Below are 12,589 nucleotides of genomic sequence, written 5' to 3' on the forward strand. Positions count from 1 at the left end.
CTCTGCTAGTAGAAGACAGTACTGTGCATTCAAATGGCGACCCCCAGAGACATTTTTACAAGGTTCCTTTAGCCTTCTTAGCTCTCCCTGCCACTCCCACGAAAACGCACTCAGGAGCCGCTTCCCTGTGGAGACACAAGCACTGAGCAGTGGCTATGCCAAACCATACAGTGTAGGTTTCACCACTAGAACCAGTAGAAATGAAGAATATACAAGAAGCATTCTGAATGAGATTTCCATTCCTTTCCAGTTCATTCAAAGTAGTCATAAGCACCCCTAAACTTTCAATTCAACCAGTACAATTTGAGGGAGCCCAGCTGGGAGCCCAGTCGAGGGTTCTCTCAATTTAGAACCAATTAAGAGAAAGTAGTAACTGGAAAGGTATTGGTTCTAAACTAAGTATCTGAAGGGTATTAAAAATAGTTAATTTTGAGAGAGAAAAAGTTAGCATTTGTATTTTTAATAGTATTTTCTGATTTTTCTTTTTCAAATTCCCTTTAAATAGATGTTCCAATGGCAATGCAGAACTGATAAGATCATACCTTAGAGACCAGTTTGCTACAGAATCGTGTAGGGCTTTTAAGAGAATCAACTAAATATTTAGACATTTCTCAACTAAAGTAAACGGAGGCCTTACTCCTCTGGAGGTTGTCCAGTCACCATCTCATTAGATGCAAAGATCCTGCGATAAAGAGAAACTTTTTTTCCTGCCTACATGATTGCAGCCCAGTTGTGGTTTTTAATGTGTCATTGATTGTTTCATCCAACTCCTTTTGCTCCACTGAAAGGGTCTGTCATAGCTCTGTTTGCTTCCTTAAACATGGTTTTTGAAAGCGCTCACGCTGTGTGAGCTCAAATCCTAGCATTAATGTACTGCTGGGTTCATTTCACCACACTCAAAAGCGCTGAGTTTAAATCCCTCTCAATTCCATTTGAGGCACCAGAAGACTTTATCCTTCTCCACTAATGGTTCCAAGTTTACATCTAGATACTGGGGGTCAAGGACAGGAGAGGATTTAGAAATAACAGTGCATGACATTAGTCAATGCATTTGCCAAATTGGCAATTAGTTCCTGATGTGCGTGCAAAGCATTTTATTCCTGTCTCTTTGATGCTTGTTCCCATAGAGAAGGGAATGGAGTCCACAGAGGCCTTCAAACTTTTAAAGAAATATCCGCTGAAAATCATGCCTGATTTGTGACATGAGCTCAGCCGCAGGGAAGCATCCGGGATTATCCTGGTTCTTTTAGTCCCAGGAAAGAACACTGCACGTGGGAAGTTTTTCCACTAGAAGAACGTAATGAAAATCAAAAGGCAGGAAAGCGGTACTAAAAACCCTGCAGGGACCAGAATCAGATGTACCATGAGCGACAGGCCAACGGACGCCCAGTTGTTTTTCAGTACGCTTGCTTTATCAACTTCTGACCACCAGGTGGAAGCAAGAAACAGCATGGATGGCATACTGACATCCAGCAGCATTGTACTGCAGCAATGCAGCCTTGTTCTAGGAATGACTTATTTTGACCTTAAATCCAGTGTGAGAGCTTCACTGCATCTGAAACCACTTTGGGACAGACGATGATTAAAATGATCCTTGTCCCCACTGGGATGATAAAGAGCTATTCTGTTTTGGGCTCAAAGGGTTCTAAGCAAGTATCTGTGTTTGCTGTGAACACAGGCTAAGGTCTGCACCTGGGTCGGCATCAGCTTGGTTGCATGAACTGTTAGCCAAGGCAGTTATTCAGTAGGTTGAACTGAGGGGAAAGATATTGATAAGAGAGGCTTTAACTGTGGGCATCAATTCATATGGGACTGTAGGTCCAAGCTCCCCTTTTACTATCTGGGGTAACTTGAGGAAGTTACTTATTTCCTAGTTCCCTAATCTGCAAAATGGGAGAAATCCTATCATTGTAAAAGTGTTTCCTGTGTGCCAGACACAGAACATACACAATTGCTAATCCCTATTACTGCCTGCCAAGATCAATGCTGGATGGAGTAGCCCAGTTCTACAGATGAGGAAACAGAGGCTTTCTCCTAGGCTCACACAGAGGCGTTTACTTATTGGAAATGGGTGAAATCTGCATCCACACCTTGTTCTCCTTTCATTAATCATATTGTATCCCTCTGTCTCATTTTGCAGGATAAGTCTGAAAAATAAATGATATTGAATTGCATCTGCTATAGTGCCTAACTTTTAGTAGGTGCTCAATAAAAGTTAGTTCCCATTCGGTTTTGGTTTTTGGTTTTTCTGTTTGTTTGTTTTTTGTTTTTTGAGATGAAGTCTTGTCACCCAGACTGGAGTGCAGTGGCATGATCTCAGCTCACTGTAACCTCCGCCTCCCAGGTTCAAGCAGTTCTCCTGCTTCAGCATCCCTAGTAGGTGGGAATACAGGCGCACACCACCAAACCCAGCTAATTTTCGTATTTTTAGTAGAGACAGGGTTTCACCATGTTGGCCAGGCTGGTCGTCTCGAACTCCTGACCTCAAGTGATCTGCCTGCCTCGGCCTCCCAAAGTGCTGGGATTACAGGTGTGAGCCACCGCCCCCATTCGGTTTTGTACATAGTGTGGAAGTTCAGCTGCTCAGTGACTTGCCAGTGGTTCAGACCCAGTGACAGGTATGTGAGAACAGATGCTATCTCTGCTCCCTTAGAAATCTTGGCTTCCTTATAGAGGTCAGACATACCTCCAGGCACCAGAACTGACTTTTGCTTTTACTTGCATGGCCTAAACCTTGCCTGAATCCGCACATCCTAAGAGCTGACTCTCAGTTTTCAAACGCCTACCTAAGTTAGTTGTGCACCTGTTAAGGCTGTTCTTATTTGGTGATGGGTCCGTTCTGCTCCCCGCACCTGGACTGCAGTGATATATCTGCCCACTCTATGCCCACAGTGCCTTTCCCTGGGAGAATCCTTGTCATGTACATGCTACATAATGGGTATCCAGTAAGGGCTACTAAATCACAGACAACATTAGTGTTACCATTGTTAACTTCACCCAAACATGCTATAGTGGAAAGAGTGCTGACGTTTTCTACAGAGCACACCTGACCACTTCTAGTGCTTCTAGTATTTTACACAAGCCCCCTACCTGGCACATAATAAGTAGTCAGTAGATATTTGTGAAATGAAATCAATGACTAAGAGTTAGAAAACCTGAGTTCTAGTTCCAGTTGCACCCTCTTGGACTCTAAATAATTCTTATTGTCTGCTTTGCAAAGAAGAACATATAAGTTATTATTCACCTTATTAATGGTAATAATAATTACGATTTATTGAGGACTAACTATGAGCTAGACACTTTACATATTTTATTTTACTTTGATTCACAACAGCCCTATCAGATAGAGACAATGTTGTAATCCCTACTTTATTGATGAGAGAGCTGAGGCTTTAAGAGAAGTATGTGACTTGCCCAGGGTCACCTAACCAGGAAGGGGGTGACCCAGAATATCCACACCTGTTGGACTCCAAGGGGGTCATAGCAGTATTCCACTTTACCTTAACTATCAAAGGGCAGATATAATGATTTGGTAATTAAAACAGTGCCCTAGACTGGGAACCGGCCATAAACTTTTGCAGGTTCATTTCCAAATGATTATGTCTTTCCACCCAGACTTGATTTTAGAATCTGTGAGCCTGGCGACATATTTCAGGAGTGTAATCTGAGTGGAGTTCCTACCCTGGGACTCCAGCAGCCTCCCTCTCTATAGCTAATGAAGCCACTGGCGTTCACTGAATCTATGAACCTCGATTGGGCTCATTACTGTCTCACTTCTGGAGCGTTGCCGAATGCTCCTGGGGAGTTACTATTAACATCTTTATTAACCCGTCCCCCAAATCAGTCAGTGAAATTAATTTAGATACACAGCCACTTTGATCTTCATTAATGGTTGCTTCTAGTTTCTACATTTATTTTTAGTTTTCTCATCTTTAATTTATTTGATGTCAATTATTAGTTTTTATTGGGGGGAGTAGATTATCTATCTTAATTAAGATTAGGAAAAATTGCAAGTGAGTAAAAGTGGGTAAAAAGTATTTTTTCTAAAGTAAAACCCCAAGAATATATACAATTTTAATTTATTAATTAAAAATAAATTTTAATGTTAAAAAGAAATAAAAGTAAAGTAAAACTCTGCCATGTTCCTTCCAAGTTGAAGAATAAAAGAGGCCTCAAGGTGCCAAATACCATGTAAATGGCTCAAACCAGAGCCTCCTTCTCCATGTTTATGGCCAGTGCCTTGCACCGTCAAGCGCTGTAAAACACAGAGCTGGGGCCGGGCGTGGTGGCTCAATCCTGTAATCCCAGCACTTTGGGAGGCCGAAGCAGGATCACTTGAGGTCAGGAGTTTGAGATCAGCCTGGCCAACATGGTGAAACCTCATCTCTACTAAAAATACAAAAATTAGCCAGGTGTGGTGGTGGGTGCCTGTAATCCCAGCTACTCGGGAGGTTGAGGCAGGAGAATCGCTTGAACCCAGGAGGCAGAGGCTGCAGTGAGCAAAGATCCTGCCACTGCACTCCAGCCTGGGCAACAGAGTGAGACTCCATCTCAGAAAACAAAACAAAACAAAAAAAAATATACACACACACAGAGCCAGGTACACAAGTGGGCTCATTTGAGTTACTTTAACGTTTTAAAAATAAGTTTTAATATATTTATTTCATTTTTATTTTTCATCCAACCATCTACTTCTTATTTATTCAGCAAATATGTGTTGAATGCTAGGTACTAGGGACTAAGAGAGTAAAAAATAAATATGACACTGGTACCTGCCTTCAAGGAATATAGTTTAGAGGGCGAAATAAATAAATGATACAATGTGGGAAGTATACTACAGCAGCATTGCCGGGGTATCTTTAAGAAACTAGGGAAATCTTGGACTTGGCTGTGACATGACAAGAAAGAATAGGAAAAGAAAAGAAAAGAAGGAATTAGGGAAACGGCCCTCTTAATTTGGGGAATTTAGGGATGGTTTTATTTATTTATTTTTTTGAGATGAAGTCTCACTCTGTCACCCAGGCTGGAGTACAGTGGCGCGATCTTGGCTCACTGCAACCTCCACCTCCAGGTTTCAAGCGATTCTCGTGCCTCAGCCTCCCAAGTAGCTGGGATAACAGGCGTGCAGCCCCATGCCCAGCTAATTTTTGTAGTTTTAGTAGTGACGGGGGGTTTCACCATGTTGGTCAGGCTGGTCTCGAACTCCTGACCTCAAGTGATCCACCCACCTCGGTCTTCCAAAGTGCTGGGATTACAGGCATGAGCCACCATGCCTGCCCTAGGGATGGTTTTTAAAGAAAGAGACGTGGGCTTGGCCTTCAAAAGTGCCAGGATTACAGGCATGAACCACTGCACCCGGCCACCCCTGCTATTTTGTTCAAAGGAAACAAAAGGGGGAAGGAAGAGATTTATAGAGAGAGTAATAAGTATAAGGTTTTAACCTTTTGAGATTAAGGTATCTGTGGAACCACAAAATGGAGATATCTAAAAAGCAAGTAGAAATATAAACTGTGAGTACAGAAGTCCAGCCTAGAAATACAGGAGAAGTCATGTGCCATGTGCTTAAATCGGTATTTAAAGCCTCAGGTGTGAATTCAGTTGCCCAAAGGAAAGTGTGTAGAGAAAGAAGAAAGGACGAGGTAACCCTGTGGGGCCAGTACTATAGGACTAGGTAGAGGGAAGGGAGTCTTTAGAAGCTGAGAAGGAACAGCCAGAGGAGCTAAAGGAGACCAGTAGGTAATCCTAGCAATATCGTGGAAATCATATGGCCACATCACTGGAGGAGGGCTGGGTCCCATGCCTGTGTATTCTCAATGCTAAGCTCAATGACTGCATGTGGTGGCCCTTTAATATGTGTAGGGACTACAGGGAGTGGTCAGTGTCAAATGATGCATCATTAAATACAACACTCACTGAAAAGCATGATCAAGCCATACGTCAAAAATCATTTGTTGGGGCAGACAGAGTTCAATCACAGTCCTGCCTCTGAGAGAGGGGAGAGTCCTGACTATGCCCATTCCCTCCACCTTCTCCATCCACCAGGAGCAAGGCCTGGTCTCTCCTTCCTTTACAGAGACCTCAGGCACAGGCTTTGGCAGAGGGATATTTTCTCAGAATCCACAGAAAGTTTTGATTCACAATTAGAAGAGTAATACACTACAAATATGAGTTGGAGGGCCAAGGTTGAACAATGCCAAGGACTACCCTCAATGAGGACACCAGCTTTTAGAGCATCCTGATGATGCTCAAAGGGGACTCTAAAGCTTGGGAAGGGCCAGGTGCGGTGGCTCACACCTGTAATCCCAGCATTTTAGGAGGCTGAGGCGGGTGGATCACCATAGGTCAGGAGTTCAAGACCAGCCTGACCAACATGATGAAACCCCGTCTCTAGTAAAAATACGAAAATTAGCCAGGCATGGTGGAGTGTGCCTATAGTCCCAGCTACTCAGGAGGCTGAGGCAGGAGAATCTCTTGAATCGGGGAGGCAGAGGTTGCAGTGAGCCACGATCATGCCACTGTACTCCAGCCTGGGAGACAGAGCAATATTCCATCTTAAAAAAAAAAAAAAAGAAAGAAAAAGAAAAAAAGAAAGAAAAAGCTTGGGAAGCCTTGAGCCAAAGACTAGGGAAACTTCCAAGCCAGTTACCTGAGGAAGAGTGAAGCAAACAGTTGTGAGGACACGAGTGAGTGAGTGTGTGTGTGTGTGTGTGTGTGTTTGGGGTGAGGGTGAAGGGCAGGTAGGAGAAAAAGAGTTACAGATTTTGGCAGTGCAGTTTTCAAGTTACTGCTTAAGATAGTGAAATAAGGCTAACAACATTATCAACTATTTAAATATACGGTATCTCAAGAATGCATTGTATTCAGGAAATTCCAGAGGTATAGTTCAGTAGACAGCACTATAAGATAACCTTAGGGTGACTGTGGCAAAACTATAGTAACTAGGAAATGTTTTACCTTGAGCTAAGACTCAAAATGGTGCAGTGATGTTTTACCAATCAATCAACAAATCTCTGTTGACTAAGGTTACCAGACTTGAATTCCATTGTGAAATGAGCTTTATTAAATATTTATGAAAAATGGACTATTTTTACTATGGTAGCAAAAGTTCTGCCCTCATTTTAATTTCACTCCACTTAGTTTGGAAATGTAAATGTTCTGCTTTATTACTTTCCTTTTGCAACTTTGCTTTTCCTGCCTCGAATTTCAATTGAACTCAAATGAGAACTCTTTTTAGAGAGAACTGCAGAGGGATGAGGAGAAAAATCGGGTCTAATGATTTACTCTCGTCTTTGGAAGGAGAAGGGAAACAAGCTACCTCCAGACCTATTATTTTTAGAGGCGACTGAAGCCAGAGAAACCAGACTCCTCTTGAAATGGTGCTGTGTGAAACGCCTATCTGTTTGTGGATCATTCTCTCACTGATGCTTGCAGCTTACCTACTGGGAAAAATCAATGGGAGAGAGGCAAGGTCATTCAGCCTCAGGTTATCTGCCTGAGTGGGAGGGCAGACCACAAATAGGCGTCGCACTTTTCTTCTGCTTAATAGCAGCTCCCTGACTGACCCCGGACACATCCATTCCTGTCTCAGCTAATGTAGCTACAAAATAGAGGTGGAAGGGGCGTCAGTACAATCCGTCTACCCCAAACATGGACTCAAGTACAAAATGTTGTTACTCCTGGGGTCCTGGGGCAACTATTACAGGTCATCCTTTTCTGGCAGAATTTATGAGAACTGAATTTTCCCTTGTAGTGCTTCCTCTCTCACATCCCTGAACAAACATATTAAGTATGTGTCAGACACTATGTTCTGCAACGTTTATATGCATTGATTAATTAAATTCTTACAACAACCTCATTTGAGTTGTTACAGATGAGGAAATGAGCCTCAGAGAAGTGTGTGTTGAGTTGCTGGTGAGTGATAGACCCTGCCCTCTTTGCTAGACCAAAGATCCTCTGTTTTAGCTCCTCACTGGAAAATTCTGGAGACCACTGAACTATTGAAGACATAATAACAGGCCAGGCATGGTGGCTTATGCCTGTAATCCTAACACTTTGGGAGGCTGGGGCTGGAGGATTGCTGGATACCCGAGTATGAGACCATCCTGGGCAACATAGGGAGACCCAATCTCTACAAACATTTTTAAAAATTAGCTGGAAGTGGTGGTGTGCATTTATGGTTCCAACTACTCAGGAGGCCGAGGCAGGAGAATGGCTTGAGACCAGGAGGTCAAGGATGCAGTGAGCGGTGATCACGCTCATGCCATTGCACTCTAGCCTGGGCAACAGAATGAGAACGTCTTTCAAAAACCCAAAGAAACTTGTAATAACAGTACAATAAGTAACCAATGTCTGGACCCTTCCCAGGCTAGTTGAATCAAACCTCAGGGCTTCCTTTCTCATAAAGGTTTCCAGGCAATGCCAGTATGCAGCTCCCCTTAAGAACCTACCTCTCCAAAATGAGAGGTCAAAACCAAAAGAAGAAAAGGAATGAGATTAACACTTACTGAGGCCCTACTACAGGCCACGGGCTTAATCTTTTGTAATTTTCCCAGCAACTGGAAAATGATTCCCATTTTACAGATTTGGAAACTTCTCAATTATTTAACCAGAGAGGCCAAGCAATTTCCCTAAAGTCTCAAAGCTTGTAAGTGGCAAAAAGGAGACTTGAGCTTGGGCTCGTGTTCATGTTACCGTACTACCAAGCTAAGAAACATGCCACTGACCCACATTGAGGACTCAAAAGAAATCAAGTCAGACTTAGAGGAACTGGGACTTCGAGCAAGTTAGAATTTTAGTAGAAGACATTTACAGAAGGTTTCCAAGGAGAACTAACAATAACGCAGAAATACCTGAGTGAGTGGAAGAGAGGGGGGGGTGTTATATCAGAAAGAAATACCTGAGTGAGTGGGAGAGAGGGGGTGTTATATCAGAAAGAAATACCTGAGTGAGTGGAAGAGAGGGGGGTTGTTATATCAGAAAGAAAGAAATACCTGAGTGGAAGAGAGGGGATGTTATATCAGAAAGAAAGAAATACCTGAGTGGGTGGAAGAGAGGGGGGGTGTTATATCAGAAAGAAATACCTGAGTGAGTGGGAGAGAGGGGGTGTTATATCAGAAAGAAATACCTGAGTGAGTGGAAGAGAGGGGGGGTGTTATATCAGAAAGAAATACCTGAGGGAGTGGGAGAGAGGGGGGGTGTTATATCAGAAAGAAATACCTGAGTGAGTGGGAGAGAGGGGGTGTTATATCAGAAAGAAATACCTGAGTGAGTGGAAGAGAGGGGGGGTGTTATATCAGAAAGAAATACCTGAGTGAGTGGGAGAGAGGGGGTGTTATATCAGAAAGAAATACCTGAGTGAGTGGAAGAGAGGGGGTGTTATATCAGAAAGAAATACCGGAGTGAGTGGAAGAGAGGGGGGGTGTTATATCAGAAAGAAATACCTGAGTGGAAGAGAGGGGATGTTATATCAGAAAGAAATACCTGAGTGGAAGAGAGGGGATGTTATATCAGAAAGAAAGAAATACCGGAGTGGAAGAGAGGGGGTGTTATATCAGAAAGAAATACCTGAGTGGAAGAGAGGGGATGTTATATCAGAAAGAAAGAAATACCTGAGTGGAAGAGAGGGGATGTTATATCAGAAAGAAAGAAATACCTGAGTGGAAGAGAGGGGGATGTTATATCAGAAAGAAAGAAATACCTGAGTGGAAGAGAGGGGGATGTTATATCAGAAAGAAAGAAATACCTGAGTGGAAGAGAGGGGATGTTATATCAGAAAGAAATACCTGAGTGGGAGAGAGGGGGGATGTTATATCAGAAAGAAATACCTGAGTGGAAGAGAGGGGGATGTTATATCAGAAAGAAATACCTGAGTGGAAGAGAGGGGATGTTATATCAGAAAGAAATACCTGAGTGGGAGAGAGGGGGATGTTATATCAGAAAGAAAGAAATACCTGAGTGGAAGAGAGGGGGATGTTATATCAGAAAGAAAGAAATACCTGAGTGGAAGAGAGGGGGGATGTTATATCAGAAAGAAATACCTGAGTGGAAGAGAGGGGGGATGTTATATCAGAAAGAAATACCTGAGTGGGAGAGAGGGGGGATGTTATATCAGAAAGAAATACCTGAGTGGAAGAGAGGGGGATGTTATATCAGAAAGAAATACCTGAGTGGAAGAGAGGGGATGTTATATCAGAAAGAAATACCTGAGTGGAGAGAGGGGAGTTAATACTGAGTGGAGAGAGGGGGAAGTTATATCAGAAAGAAAGAAATACCTGAGTGGAAGAGAGGGGGATGTTATATCAGAAAGAAAGAAATACCTGAGTGGAAGAGAGGGGGGATGTTATATCAGAAAGAAATACCTGAGTGGAAGAGAGGGGGGATGTTATATCAGAAAGAAAGAAATACCTGAGTGGAAGAGAGGGGGGATGTTATATCAGAAAGAAATACCTGAGTGGAAGAGAGGGGATGTTATATCAGAAAGAAATACCTGAGTGGAAGAGAGGTGATGTTATATCAGAAAGAAAGAAATACCTGAGTGGAAGAGAGGGGGATGTTATATCAGAAAGAAAGAAATACCTGAGTGGAAGAGAGGGGATGTTATATCAGAAAGAAAGAAATACCTGAGTGGAAGAGAGGGGGGATGTTATATCAGAAAGAAATACCTGAGTGGAAGAGAGGGGGGATGTTATATCAGAAAGAAAGAAATACGTGAGTGGAAGAGAGGGGGGATGTTATATCAGAAAGAAAGAAATACCTGAGTGGAAGAGAGGGGGATGTTATATAAGAAAGAAAGAAATACCTGAGTGGAAGAGAGGGGGGATGTTATATCAGAAAGAAAGAAATACCTGAGTGGAAGAGAGGGGGGATGTTATATCAGAAAGAAAGAAATACCTGAGTGGAAGAGAGGGGGATGTTATATCAGAAAGAAAGAAATACCTGAGTGGAAGAGAGGGGATGTTATATCAGAAAGAAAGAAATACCTGAGTGGAAGAGACGGGGATGTTATATCAGAAAGAAATACCTGAGTGGAAGAGAGGGGGTGTAATATCAGAAAGAAAGAAATACCTGAGTGGGAGAGAGGGGGATATTATATCAGAAAGAAATACCTGAGTGGAAGAGAGGGGGATGTTATATCAGAAAGAAAGAAATACCTGAGTGGAAGAGAGGGGGATGCTATATCAGAAAGAAAGAAATACCTGAGTGGAAGAGAGGGGGATGTTATATCAGAAAGAAAGAAATACCTGAGTGGAAGAGAGGGGGATGTTATATCAGAAAGAAATACCTGAGTGGAAGAGAGGGGTGTTATATCAGAAAGAAAGAAATACCTGAGTGGGAGAGAGGGGGATATTATATCAGAAAGAAATACCTGAGTGGAAGAGAGGGGGTGTTATATCAGAAAGAAATACCTGAGAGGAAGAGAGGGGGATGTTATATCAGAAAGAAAGAAATACCTGAGTGGAAGAGAGGGGATATTATATCAGAAAGATATACCTGAGTGGAAGAGAGGGGGATGTTACATCAGAAAGAAATACCTGAGTGGAAGAGAGGGGGTGTTATATCAGAAAGAAATACATGAGTGGAAGAGAGGGGGATGTTATATCAGAAAGAAAGAAATACCTGAGTGGAAGAGAGGGGGGATGTTATATCAGAAAGAAATACCTGAGTGGAAGAGAGGGGGGATGTTAATAAGAAATACCTGAGTGGGAGAGAGGGGGATGTTATATCAGAAAGAAAGAAATACCTGAGTGGGAGAGAGGGGGATGTTATATCAGAAAGAAATACCTGAGTGGAAGAGAGGGGGATGTTATATCAGAAAGAAAGAAATACCTGAGTGGAAGAGAGGGGGGGATGTTATATCAGAAAGAAATACCTGAGTGGAAGAGAGGGGGATGTTATATCAGAAAGAAAGAAATACCTGAGTGGAAGAGAGGGGGATGTTATATCAGAAAGAAATACCTGAGTGGAAGAGAGGGGATGTTATATCAGAAAGAAAGAAATACCTGAGTGGGAGAGAGGGGGATGTTATATCAGAAAGAAAGAAATACCTGAGTGGAAGAGAGGGGGGATGTTATATCAGAAAGAAAGAAATACCTGAGTGGAAGAGAGAGGGGATGTTATATCAGAAAGAAATACCTGAGTGGAAGAGAGGGGGGATGTTATATCAGAAAAAAATACCTGAGTGGAAGAGAGGGGGATGTTATATCAGAAAGAAAGAAATACCTGAGTGGAAGAGAGGGGGATGTTATATCAGAAAGAAATACCTGAGTGGAAGAGAGGGGGATGTTATATCAGAAAGAAATACCTGAGTGGAAGAGAGGGGGATGTTATATCAGAAAGAAATACCTGAGTGGAAGAGAGGGGGGATGTTATATCAGAAAGAAAGAAATACCTGAGTGGAAGAGAGGGGGTGTTATATCAGAAAGAAACACCTGAGTGGAAGAGAGGGGGATGTTATATCAGAAAGGAAGAAATACCTGAGTGGAAGAGAGGGGGGATGTTATATCAGAAAGAAAGAAATACCTGAGTGGAAGAGAGGGGGGATGTTATATCAGAAAGAAAGAAATACCTGAGTGGAAGAGAGGGGGATGTT

The 12,589-nt window shown here is 42.6% G+C and overlaps 1 protein-coding gene across 4 annotated transcripts in view; it reads left to right on the forward strand.

The window, feature by feature from the left end:
- CDK15 (cyclin dependent kinase 15) overlaps positions 1–12,589 on the forward strand; it is a 132,506-nt gene that overhangs the window by 56,016 nt on the left and 63,901 nt on the right. The window contains exon 10 of one of the 4 annotated variants that reach the window (XM_010354956.1): positions 1,433–2,232. The exons of the other annotated variants lie outside the window; for them this stretch is intronic. Within the exon in view, the coding sequence (XP_010353258.1) occupies positions 1,433–1,524 (92 nt within the window). The 3' untranslated portion in view covers positions 1,525–2,232. Of the gene's footprint in view, positions 1–1,432; positions 2,233–12,589 lie in introns of those variants that run through there. 4 annotated transcript variants of the gene reach the window in all.

Source organism: Rhinopithecus roxellana, chromosome 14 (assembly GCF_007565055.1).
Source record: "Rhinopithecus roxellana isolate Shanxi Qingling chromosome 14, ASM756505v1, whole genome shotgun sequence".
Classification (NCBI taxonomy): Eukaryota; Metazoa; Chordata; class Mammalia; order Primates; family Cercopithecidae; genus Rhinopithecus; species Rhinopithecus roxellana.